This window comes from Octopus bimaculoides, chromosome 18 (genome assembly GCF_001194135.2).
Source record: "Octopus bimaculoides isolate UCB-OBI-ISO-001 chromosome 18, ASM119413v2, whole genome shotgun sequence".
In the NCBI taxonomy this organism is placed as follows: domain Eukaryota; kingdom Metazoa; phylum Mollusca; class Cephalopoda; order Octopoda; family Octopodidae; genus Octopus; species Octopus bimaculoides.
Window position 1 is genome coordinate 18,300,017 of NC_068998.1, and position 14,190 is coordinate 18,314,206.

General features: G+C 33.7%; 1 protein-coding gene across 1 annotated transcript in view; it reads right to left on the reverse strand.

Annotated features, from left to right (window-relative positions):
* LOC106878905 (centrosomal protein of 78 kDa) overlaps positions 1–14,190 on the reverse strand; it is a 233,610-nt gene that overhangs the window by 23,186 nt on the left and 196,234 nt on the right. The window contains exons 8-9 of the mRNA XM_052974542.1: positions 11,611–11,724; positions 2,640–2,719 (exon numbers count right to left, since the gene is read on the reverse strand). Of these exons, the coding sequence (XP_052830502.1) occupies positions 2,640–2,719; positions 11,611–11,724 (194 nt within the window). The remainder of the gene's footprint in view (positions 1–2,639; positions 2,720–11,610; positions 11,725–14,190) is intronic.

Consider the following 14,190-nt stretch of genomic DNA (forward strand, 5'->3'; position numbering starts at 1 on the left):
CCCCCCCCAATTATACTCAGTTCTAATATGAAAAAATAATTACATGGATAGTAAAAGAAATTATCTTTAAATAACAATTAGGATGATTTCACTTGAAATCGTTTAGATAGAATGGTAAAGAACCAACAGATCATGTGTCGTCCTTTAGACTTTGTTGCAGATATTAAGTTCATATCTTGTTACAGAAGGTACATTGTCTCAGTTGAAAAATGCGAGCATGGAAAGTAATATTCTTAAGATTATAAATCTGGAAAAGTACAGGACAAGTTATTACACCTGGAAAAGTATAGGACAAGCTATTACTTCTAGTAAAGTAAAGAATAAGAAACTTTTTACTTAAAATATTGCAGCAAAGAATGCCAGTTCTTCTAATTTATCACTCTTTATAGTTTTCATCTTTTAAATTTATTGTACAAAATTGTTCAGCTAATTTGTAAGTTTGTCTAATTAGTCACTTTTTCTGTATTTAAGGTAGTAAATTAGCCAAATTCTACTTAACCCTTTTGTTACCGTATTTATTTTGAGATGCTCTGTGTTTCTTTCAATTATTTTAAATATAACAAAGAATTTAGTAAAATAACATAGTTATCATAAAGCTAGTGTTACGAACATAAATTGTGACTAAGGCTTAGTGGTATATTTTAATGCAAAACTTATGAAATCAAGACATTTGTACTATGGAGCCAGAGCCAGTTTTGGTTGGGTTAGTAACGAAAGGGTTAAATAAGTATAGTGTTATTTGTAAACTATAATAAAATAATTTTTAATATTCAAATTTTAATTTTAGCTGCAATATTTTAAGTAAAAAAGTTTCTTATTCTTTACTTTACTAGAAGTAATAGCTTGTCCTATACTTTTCCAGGTGTAATAACTTGTCCTGTACTTTTCCAGGTTTATAATCTTAAGAATATTATTTTTCATGTTAGCATTTTTTCATGTAATCCATGATTTTTCCAGGCATTGCTGTTATAAGATAATTAATAATGTTTCAATTAATAATTTAAGATTTTAACTTATAAGATACTGAAAGATAATATTTCAATTTGTCTATGTAAGTGATGATAATATTTCAATTTTTTTCATGTTTAATTTAAATATATGTTGTGAACGAATTATTTGATATTACCCATCCACACCAAATTAATGGCAGGGAATTTTACCATCTTGTTGGTTGCACCTGTCTCACCAAAAGTTACAAACAAGAAGACCCCAAAACCATTAGTTACCACCTTAAGTAACCTAGATTTTGAGTTGACTGCTGCTAATCTATATCTATCAATAATTATTCAATACAACAGTAATTATAAAAGCATATCAGATATACACAAGTTAAAATTACCTACATCCCATTAATATAAATTTGATTTATGAAAAATCCCTTTTAATTAATTTTGAAATTTAAAAAGTAAATTTAGAATATAAGCACTTTTAACCAATGCCTTTTCTGGACAGCCTTACTACATGCCTTCAGGTCTGCCTGTAGAGACACAGCCAAAATTGACTATATTCCTGCTCCAATAATTTAGATGCATATATCTGAAGCATATAATACATTAATGAAATAGCCTGATTAAATAATTAACTAAAAAGAAAAGGAAAGCAACTAAAAAGGAAAAGCAAAAAAAGCAGAAAGCAAGTTAATTGAAGCTGAAAGAGAAAATTAATAATAAAAGTTAAAACTTACCCTAATTCAACAGCATATTAAAAATAACTTTATTAAATACGTAATTAAAAAAATAAAATATACAAAAGATAAAGTCAACCTCAGTGGAATTTGAACTCAGACCAAAAAGACAGACAAAATACCACTAAGCATTTCGCTCGGTGCACTAACGTTTCTGCCAACTCGCCACATTAGAATGTAAACATTCATTTTAGAAATATATTCTTATCTTAACATTATTGGGGTGTTACTTCTTACTTCCTCACTTACAATAAATTTCATGACATTTCACCTCATAACTTTTTTCTTCTAATTTTTGTTCAATGTGACTAACAATTCTGAATTCCTCATGCATTTTTCTATCATTTAAGCCTAAGAAAAGTATACTTTTATTTTAAAATAAAAAGAAATTATGTTACTGCCCACCTTTAGACCTGACATATTTTGATGTAACTTTTTTTCTACTGAACCAAATCTCAAACTATTTATGCCAAAGTGTAGCTGAGGAAGTGTTCTCTTTAAAACTGTTAACAGTTTGCAATTTAGTTGAGAACTGAATTAGTGGCAAAACTTGGAAGCTGCTGTGATTGACGAAATGGTGGACTTAATATATTCAACCACTGTCATGGTTGAATAACTGTATACATACATATACTGTATATATATATATAAGTAGAGAAAGAGAGATATATGTATGTTTGTATATATTCTATATAAAAGTGATTGCTTGATGTTGTAATCTTTACCTGACTATATTTATAATGAAATATATTTGTCTATATGTTTGAATTGATATTGAAAATAACCAAGAATTTGGAGGGATTTATTAAGATAACTTTGTCAGTGTTTAGAACATCACCATATCATGATAGTTTTTTTTTTTTAAATTTGAATATGAATATTTTAGATTGACAGGTTTTCAATCATAGAACCAGTAGTGATTTCAGGTAGATTAGTATCAAAAAGTTTAACTTACCTCTGGCTCACTATTATCTTCAGTTTGGGCTTTACAGTTAAGATTCACATGATCAATAATATCTCGGAGAAGAGCTGACTCTGTAAGGTAACAAAATTAAACAACATGAAAGTTCAGTCTGTGTTAATCATATCAAGAAAATATGGAAAACTCTTCAGAGCTGAAAAATAATTTAATGTTAACCAATTCTTCCATCCTCCTCCAGATTTTTGTCTACTGGAATTCCTTCCCTGCTCAAGTTATCTAATAGACAGTAACCTGCAACAACAAATCAAGTTTTCAAATTTTGGCACAAGGCCAGCAGGTTTGGGGGAGGAGCTAAGTCAATTAAATCAACCCCAGTGTTCAACTGGTACTTATTTTATCGACCTTGAAAGAATGAAAGGCTAAGTCAACCCTGGTGGAATTGGAACTCAGAATGTAAAGACGGACAAAATGCCACTAAGTATTTTTTGCTTGGCGTGCTAATGACTCTGCCAGCTCACTGCCTTAAAATCAAGTTGAACATTAAACTCTATTAACCCTTATCCTGCCATCTAATCTAGGAGAAGGACTAATAAAAGGCTAGCAGCATTTCAATTCTCCTCTTCAACAGGCTGGTAAATGTTTAAAGGAAAGTATACTCTAATGACAGAAGGAAACAAGAATGGATACATCTGAGCATATGAATGAGGAAACCACACTCTAAAAAAAATAAATAAATAAATAAATAAACAAATAAATAAACAAATAAATAAAGATAAAGGTGCAGGCATGGTTAAGAAGCTTGCTTTGCAAACATGTGATTTTTGAGTTCAGTTCCACAGCACACCACATAAAGCAAGTGTTTTCTATTATAGTCCTGGGCCAACCAATGCCTTGTGAATCAATGTGGTGGGCAATATACTGTGAGGATGCCTGCTGTGTGTGTGTGTGGTTTTGTTGTGTTTGACCCCCATTACTGCTTAACAACTGATGTTGGTTTGTTTACATCCCCATAAATTACCAGTTCGGTAAAAGAAACTGATAGAATAAGTATCAGACTTTAAAAAAAAAAAAAGTATTGGAGTTAATTTGTTTAACTAAACTCTTCATGGTGGTGCCCCAGCATGGGCTGCAATCTAATGACTGAAACAAATAAGGGATAGATAAATAAATAAATAAATAAATAAATAAATAAATAATAACACAATCTGCTTAGGTGAAAATAAATACCATTTCTTCTCATTAATAGTTGTGCAATCAACATTAAGAAAGGGATCAGCTTCAGAATCTTTTGATCTAACAATTTATGCAAATTTTTGGAAGTGCAGAACCATCAAACCCATATAACTATGAATAGTCTGTTAAGAAAATTTAAATAAAAGAAATTAATGATTACCCCCATCCTCACCGCGTCCATCATCCCACACCACACAGTAATTGAAAATTAGTCAAGCTGAGTGAAAACCAGTAAACGAATTCAATATCTTTTTTATGAGTCAAGCATTTTATAGAATAATAATTGAAAACAGAATCATTAATGAAATCACTTTCACATTTTAATTAACAGACTTAAGTGTTTATAATGTGGCAAATGCTACAGTGTAAAAGTTAAGCTTTTGTCTTTCATCTTTCAGTTCTTACCTGTATTTGCCATTAGACTGTGACCATGCTGGGGCATCAGTTTGAAAAGTTTAGTTAGACAAATCAACTCCAGTTACTTATTTTTCTAATGTACAGTACTTATTCTATCAATTTCTTTTGCCAAAGTGCTATGTTAAGGAGACATTAACAAATCAACACAGTTGTCGAGTGGTGTGTGAAGACACGCACACACAGACATGCACTCACACACACACATGCACACACACACACAAACACATGCACAAAATTAGGGTAGGCTTGATCACATCTACATGCACCTACATCTGAGATTAAATTCATAAACAGGTGCAGGCATGGCTGTGTGGTAAGAAGTTTGCTTCCTAACCACATGATTCCAAGTTCAGTCCCATTGTGTAGCATCCTGGGCAAGTGTTTTCTACTATAGCCTCAGGCAGATCAAAGCCTTGTGAGTGTATCTGGTAAACGGAAACTGAAAGAAGCTCATCGTATATGTATGTATGCATATGTATATGTGTGTTGGTGCGTCTTTGTGTCTGCACTCCCCCCCCCCTCCACCGCTTGACAACCAGGGTTAGTCTGCTTATATCCCTCTAACTTAGTGGTTTGACAAAAAATAGAGAAAGTACCAAGCTAAAGAAAAAATAAATAATTACTGGGGTTGATTCATTTAACTAAAATTCTTCAAGGCGATGCCCCAGCATGGACATAGTCTAATGACTGAAACAAGTAAAAGACAGAATTAATGACATGTATTTAATAATATATTTAGCCTCGTTTAATGGAAACCACAACCAGCTGATCCAATCTTTCATTCTGACTGCTGAGAGACACAGGGAAAGTGGCTCAACTTTCACAGTGACACTAAATACAGAGAGTAGTTCAAAAGTCCCTTTAGCAGTAGCCTTTTTGATACCACCTTTTGATACCAACCTGCCTCAGACTCTATAACATAAACCTACTGTTTTAAAGTAGTCTGAATTATAATCTTCTGCCAAAATTTTATGCTAATTTGTTCCAGATCTCAGCTTAATGATGACAAAGTTATTTTACCTAAATACTTCGTTATTTTAAAAAATTAACTGAAACAAAGGCAATATATATTGACAGAAATATGGTAACGAAAGGGTTAATAATATACACTAGTGAACAACTGAGATCATTTGAGCTTTTTACAATAAATCACACACCTCCTACCTCTTCTCCATGCCCTTCATACACCTCCCCATCAATGCATTCATTACACTCCTAACACCAGTCCCCACACTATGTGTCTGATGGGTTCTAATATATCTAGTTGAGTCTATTGCCCTGTCATTCATAATGCCAGCCATCTTTACACACACCACATGACAGTTTCTCAGACAATCAAACAGGATTAGTATTAAATTGTGCCATTTAATAGGGCAATTAATATTCTCTCAGTCTTTTGATGATGACATTTTCTTAAATATTTCAAACAGAATATTCATATCAAAAGAACTTTGCAACCAAATAGCTAAGATAGTATTAAAAATATATAAAAGCAAATTGTAACAAAATAAAAAAAAATTGAAAATATATATCATTTAAATGTTAAAGAGACTTCTGTATGTTATAGATATGACAGTAATTCTGTTGATAAATTTGATTTCAAATACACTGTAACAATGTTCCATTTAATAAATACATAGGTGTAGGTATGGCTGGGTGGCAAGAGGTTTGCTTTCCAGCCACATGGTTCTGGGTTCAGTTCCACTGAGTGGCACCTTAGGAATGTGTCTTCTACTATATCTCTGGGCCAACCAAATCTTTGAGAGTAAATTTGATAGGTGTAAACTGTAAAAAGTCCATCGTATATATATATATATATATATATATATGTATGTATATATGTATGTATCTAGTCTCTGTATTTGTGTCTGTCTCCCTACCATCAGTTGACAACCATTGTTGGTTTGTTTGCATCCCCATAACTTGGCAGTTCAGTGAAAAGAGACCAGTAGAATAAGTACCAAGCTTAAATTTTTAAAAAACACCCACAAGTACTGGGGTCAATTTGTTTGACTAAAACGTCTCCAAGTGGTGGTACCCCAGCATAGTTGCAGTTCAATGATTGAAACAATTAAGGTATACACACACATATATACATATGCATATACATATATCATCATCATCATCATTTAGCATGATGAGGTGGAGAGGAAAAGAAGGGAAAAAAGCCTTCTCGAGTATATGGGTAGGGATGGGAAAATAAAAATATATAAATATAGCAGGAAAGTAAGAAAATCTGGAGAGTAAAAGTTCATAGTGATTTGACACTGACTGGTAGATATCCAAGAAAATCATACATCAATGTTGTTGATGAGATAGAAGAGAATTCAAGGGATCCTTTGCATTGATGAGATAGAAGAAAGGTCAAGAGGTCCTTTGCATTGATCCATGGGTTCACAGGAAAATCTTGCAACTGATGGATAGGAAAGTTTTGCTAGTTCTTTACAGTAGTTTACCTTTACCTTTGTAGCAGTTGACTATGGTGCTGCTACACCAATCATTGGGTATGACTCCTTCATGAACTAATTGATTTATGATGTGGGTGACAAGACCGTAACCCACACCACCCAATATTTTAAGCATCTCAGTAGTGATTCCTGATGGGCCAGGTGCTTTCCCTGTCTTCATATCGTTAATTGCGTTATCTAACAGGGTACTGCAGTTTATGTACAGATATATCTCTTATGGACATGCTGTGTTAAAAATAATAAATATCAGAACAAGAAAAAAAAATCATCCCAGCAGCAACAAATGAGAACGCCAGATGCATTTCGACTTTTACGTGCCTTTTCAATAATGTGTAGTCAGTCACAATCACATATTTGGATGAGAATCTGTCACCTTCAGTATAGGAAATAGTGAATAAAACATTGACTGCTGTTATGAATAATCACCTGGCCAAATAAAAATCTAGCATATGCAGTTGAGGCAGAATTAAATTAAAACAGTCATTTATGCATCATACGTAATGTATAAAACCACCCTGTTATTGCAGTATTCATCCTGAGGTAGTATCTCTTAGAGACACGTTGTGTTAAAGAGACAGTGAATATCAGAGGGAAACAAAATATTGTCTCAGTAGCAACCAGCAAGAATGGCCAAATGCATTTTGGCTATTCTAGACCTTTTCAATGATGTGTGCCTGCAGGACGAATACTGCAATAACTGGCTTATCAGTTAGTTTGTTTATGTCCCTAGAACTTAGCAGTTCAGCAAAAGAGACCAAAAGAATTAGTAACAGACTTTTAAAAAAATAAGGGATTAATTTATTTGACTAAACCCATCAAGGTGGTGCTCCAATAAGGCCGCAAGCCAATGATTGAAACGAGTAAAAGAAAAGAATAAAAGATACATATGGAGAATGCATGCAGAATAGTTGGTAAGATTCTAAAGAACAGAATATAAGACCCATGTTAGACTCCAAGTGTAACAGGAAATAATGTCCTTATATGGCTGTCACAGCTTCCATTTCCTCCACCTATGAAATCAATAAAGCTGATCATAGATGAATATCACTGATATCAAAAGGTCAAGCAATTGACTTATTTATCACAGTATTGCAAAGAATAAATATATAAATATCTATTCTTATCTTCAATATAATAATGTATTTATAATACATTTTCTGTTCAGTCGTTGAGAGAGTTAAAGAAAGAGACAGAAAAAGAAAGAGAGAATGTGTATGTGTGTGTGTGTGTGTGTGTGTGTGTGTGTGTGTGTGTGTGTGTGTGTGTGTGCATGTAAGTGTAAGTAAGAGGGAGAGGAAGATATTGATTCGATTTTTAGAAGAGAAACCAATCAATAAATGAGAAATGATGAAAGAAGAATAGTTGTCAACCAATTCATTTCTAAATAATGGTATTATTATTATTATTATTATTATTATTATTATTATTATTATTATTATTATTAATGAGTGAGAGATTATTATCATTATCATTATTATTATTATTATTATTATCATTAATGAGTGAGAGATTATCATCATTATTATTATTCTAGCAGAATTGTTAGCATGCTGGGCAAAATGCTTAGCAGTATTTCGTCTGTCTTTATGTTCTGCACTCAAATTCTGCCAAGGTCGACTTTGCCTTTCACCCTTTTGGGATTGATAAAAAAAGTACCAGTCAAGTACTGGAGTCGATGTAACTGACTTAACCCCTCCCACGAAATTGCTGGCCTTGTGTCAAAATTTGAAACCATTATTATTATTATTATTATTATTATTATAGATGTCACACAGTATCGTGAGGTTGTTGATTGAAGATATTGATATTGTGTCTACTGAGGGTTTGTACTGTTTGTCAAGTCACAATTATTATTATTATTATTATTATTGTAAGCATGCCAAACAAAATGTTTAGTGGCATTTTATATACCTTTATGTTCTGAATTCAAATTCTGCCAAGGTCAACTTTGTCTTTCGTCCTTTCAGGGTTAATAAAACAAGTACCAGTTAAGCATTGGGGAGGAGGAGGCTTGAGGTAATTGATTTACCCCTCCCCAAACTTGCTGGTCTTGTGCCAAAATTTGAAATCATTATTATTATTATCATCATTGCCAGTACCGCCTGACTGGCCTTCGTAGGATTTTCGAGCGAGATTGTTGCTAGTGCCCCTGGACTGGCTCTTGTGCGGGTGGCACATAAAATACACCATTTTGAGCGTGGCCATTGCCAGTACCGCCTGACTGGCCTTCGTGCGGGTGACACGTAAAAGCACCCACTACACTCTCTGAGTGGTTGGCGTTAGGAAGGGTATTCCAGCTGTAGAAACTCTGCCAAATCAGATTGGAGCCTGGTGTTGCCATCCGGTTTCACCAGTTCTCAGTCAAATCGTCCAACCCATGCTAGCATGGAAAGCGGACGTTAAACGACGACGATGATGATGATTATTAAGGCGGTGAGCTGGCAGAGTCGTTAGCACGCTGGGCAAAATGCTTAGCAGTATTTTGCCCGTTGCTACATTCTGAGTTCAAATTTCGCCAAGATTGACTTTGCATTTCATCCTTTTGGGGTCGATAAATTAAGTACCAGTTGAGTACTGGGGTTGATATAATCAACTATTCCCCTCCCCCAAATTTCAGGCCTTGTGCCTATAGTAGAAAGGATTATTATTATTATTATTATTATTATTAGGCAGTGAGATGGCAGAAGCATTAACATGCCGGGCAAAATGCTTAGCGGCATTTCGTCCATCTTTACATACTGAGTCCAAAATTATGCCAAGGTGAACTTTGCCTTTCATCTTTTCAGGATCAATAAAAAAAAGGACCAATTGAGCCCTGGGGTTGGTGTAATCAACTAGCACCTGCTTCCCTCAAACATGCTGGCCTTGTGCCAAAACTTGAAATCATCATTATTATTATTATTTCTTCTGTATTTTTCTCATTCTCTCTCACTTAAATTTTTCGTAGTCATACTTAAAAAAACACAAAAATAGTTTTAAGAATAATATCTGGTGTATTTACGAAAAAAGGGTGGTGGGGTAAAATAGTATATACTTCAGTATAATGTCTAGATGTAGATGAACAAGCAACACTTAATTGTTTTATATTCACTTTTACTATGTTACCACCAAGATTTTTTTAAAATTTATTTGGTTATCTTTTTTTTTAAATTTGAATATTTCTATATCTGTTGATGCAATACCCAGCCACCCACCCAAAAAAGAAAAAAGAAAAGAAAAAATAAGAAAGAAGGAATGAACAAAAAAGACAGGGATTCTGAATGCCATATTGTAGGCAACCTCTAATGATGGGAACTGTAAAAAAATAAAAAAATAAAAAACTGATACAAAGTAGAGGTAACTCTTCAATCCTGCTACAAACTAAATGTCTGCTTGGCAAATGCCTTTCAGATCCGTTTCTGTTAAAAATACAGAGATATCTATTGCTTGGGATGTTTCTTTCGTTGTTGATTTTAGGTATAGGTCAGTCATTCTGGTTGAGAGCTTATAGCTAGTTGATTATATAAATTATCTGGTGCTGGTGGTACAATAAAAACACTTCTGTTCTATATTTAAGAAATGAGGAATTATGTACATTTTTTACATTATTTCCATTTGACGGATGTTTGTCCTCATCTTGTTTGTTGTTAACCCAACGTTTCAGCTGATATACCCTCCAGCCTTCATCAGGTGTCTTGGGGAAATTTCGAACCTGGGTTCTCATTCCTAAGGTATTTTTCGATGTTATTATTATTATTATTCAGGTCACTGCTTGGAATTGAACTCAAAATCTTGGGGTTAGTAGCCTGCGCTTTTAACCACTATGCCATATGCCCATGGGTGTAATGGTTAAGAGCACAGGCTACTAACCCCAAGTTTCCGAGTTTGATTCCAAGCAGTGACCTGAATAATAATAATAATAATAATAATAATAATAATAATAATAATAATAATAATAATAATAAAAAAATCGAAAAATACTTTAGGAATGAGAACCCAGGTTCAAAATTTCCCCAAGACACCTGATGAAGGCTAGAGGGTATATCAGCCAAAACGTTGTGTTAACAAAAAACAAGATGAGGATAAATATCTGTCAAATGTAAATAATGTAAATGAAAATACCTCTTATCTACATCATAAAAACTGGTGATTTTTTTAAGACTCATGTAACTCATGACGACCTTGAATTCTTATTTTTAAGAATGAAACTAGAATGTTATCATCATCATCATCATCATCTTTATAATCATCTTAATATTTTACTGCTTTTTTTATGCTGGCATGCATTGGATGAAACTCACTGAGACAGCTGAATGCCCTTCCTAACACCAACAGTGCAGTGGGTGCTTTTTACATTCCAGTGGCACAGGTGCCAGTCATGAAACACCGGCCTCGGTCACCACTATGATTTAAATGAGTTAACTTCCCCTACATCATTTTTCAACAAAAATTTCTAAAAAATTCTGGTAACGATCTACTCATGTGATTAACACACCCACTAAAGTTTATTTTTGTTTTTGCAAAAAAATTGCATAATTACATGGGTTTTTATGGTGTATATATATATATATATATATATATATATATATATATATATTTATTATCCAACCCATACCAGCATGAAACATAGACGTTAAATCATGATAATAATGATAATATATGATGATACATGTGTACACAAACACACACACACACACACACATATATATACAGCACAGTTTCTGTTGACCAAATTCTAAAGTTCCACTCACAAAGCATTGGTTAACCCAAGTCTATAAGAGAATACACCTGCACACATGGAAAACAAACACTGACGATGATTTGATGGGATTAATACCAAAATAAAATTGAGCATTCAATATTTCTGCATAGACATAGCTTGGAAGAGTGAGAAAACAATAAAATACCTATTAATGGGTTGTCTCGAACATCAAGCACCACCAGTGTGGTGTTATATTGCAACATTTTATTCATTGCTTTGCCTCCAAAATTTGAGATTCCACAGTTCTGCATATCTAAAGCTGTAAATAAAATAAAACAAAACACAATAAAATGATGTCTGTAAATATATTGTGAGGTGTGACAGGTTAATAACTTCTGAATGTAAGGCAGCAAGCTAGCCGAATCTTTAGCATGCCAGGCATAATACTTAGTGGCATTTTGTCTGTCTTTATGTGCTGGTTCAAATTCCACCAGAGTCAACGTTACCTTTCATCCATTTGGGGGTCAATAAAACAAGTACCAGAATGGGGTCGATGCAATCAATTTTCAGCCCTTCCCAAAATTTGCTGGCCTTGTGCCAAAATTTGATCCAATAATTTCTGGATGTATTGAAATGAATTGATAAAAGTCTACAATTATTAGAGAATTTATTCAAGGGTTGGCTGAAAAGTTCATGGGCTGACCAAGATGTTCTCATGGAATGTGACTAAATGAGGTTTATTTTTCAACATAATCCACCCCCACTGTGGTTCACACACTTCTTCCCACAGTGGAAGTCCTAGTAACACAACAGGCAGTTCTGTAAGCCTTACCATGCCTATTTGAGATAACTATACCTGACGTATCATGTAATGTTGCTTCTAGTTGCTGTTTCAAGTATAACAAGAATCTTCCACTATTTTTTAAAATTGTTCAGAGAAATTAATTTATGCTTTGTTCATTCTTGTTTATATTCTTAAGACTAAGAGACTATCTTCAGACATGGTGTTCCAGAATGTCTTTTCTTTTTTTTTTTTTTGTTTGGTGGGGAAGAAATTCCTCAGGTCCAAAGCTTCCAGCTATTTTGTCACATGGGTAAAATTACCCCATTGGTAATAGCCTTAAAGTTTGGCCTTGATGTTATGTGTACTCAAGATGACCCTCCCACCACAACAGAGTACTCAAGAACACCTGCCCATCATAACAGAACAGAGATCCTAAAACCAAGGTGCCACATAAAAAACACATGTGTGGGTGCTGGTGCCATGTAAAAAGCACTGGTGATGGTGCCACATAAAAAGCACTGGTGATGGTGCCACATAAAAAGTACTGGTGATGGTGTCACATAAAAAGCACTGGTGATGGTGCCACTTAAAAATTCCCTGGTACACTCTGTGGAGTGATCACCATTAGGAAGGGCATCCAACCATGGAAATACAGCCAAAATAGACTATGGAACCAGATGTGTGCTCCTGACCTTGCCAGTTCCTGTCAAGCTGTCCAACCCATGCCAGCATAGAAAACAGACGTTAAATGTTGATGACGATGATGATGCTACGTGTGCATGTACGTGTGTGCGTACACAAAAATGTCATCACTGACCAGAGAGATGTTGGCATTATTTATACTAGCAGTATTCTCAATGGAATTATCATTAATATTCTTCGTCTATTCTTTTGTAATATGTGTCTGAGCGAATAAATATTTACTTATGCTTTCTTGTGTATATTGTATGTGTATGACAGTCTTGTTTTTGCAATATTTTCTTTTGAGAGGCTTAGGTCAAAATTTTTATAATCATTTTTTAACGTAGACAACATGAAAAATATAAAATTTATCTAAAAATATTGGCAAATCATATATATATATATATATATATATATATATATATATATATTCTGTCATCCCTGTATGTGTAGACTCCAAGCTTTCCAAGTAAGTTTTTATTATATATTGTAATATTGATCTATTATTATGATGACACATATAAAGATATGATATACACACGTAAATGATATGCAGACAGGTAATAAAGAAAAAAGGTAAATGGACAGGCTTATCTAATCAATAAAAGCTATTTCATGTAGTAATTATCCTTTCTTCAAAGAGTTTCTTGAGAACAATACTTGACTAGGTCAGCATTGAATAATAATGACAATAATCCTTTCTACTATAGGCACAAGGCCTGAAATTTGGCGGGAGAGGACTAGTCGATTACATCGAGCCCAGAGTTTCACTTGGTGCTTAATTTATCAAGTCCAAAAGGATGAAAAGCAAAGTTGACCTAGGCAGAATTTGAACTCAGACCATTAAAAATGGATGAAATGTCATGATTCTGTGTGCTAACAATTCTGCCAACTCACCACCTCAATAATAATATTCATAATAATAATAATAATACTAACAACCACAGAAACAACAGGCAATATCACTGAGTTAAATGACATAATATATGCGGCAGCCACTGCAGCCACAAAAGAAGCAGGATACTCACTCAAACCCATCCGAACAGGAGTTCTACCAAACAGACCTTGTGGATAAATAACATCCAGAACAAAATTAAAAAAAAGAGAAAAGATTTATCGATTCTCAACGAAATTAGTAAACAATCAACACTACTAAGTAACAAGAAGAAAACAAAAATACTGTACAAATACAGCATTACAGAAAAAGATTTACCTGAGGCAAAAGAAAAACTAAAGCAAGACATCCTTGCCAAAGCACAAAGGATCCGCCGGTATGAGAAACGCCAATGTTTCTTTGAACAAAACAAACAGTTCAAATCC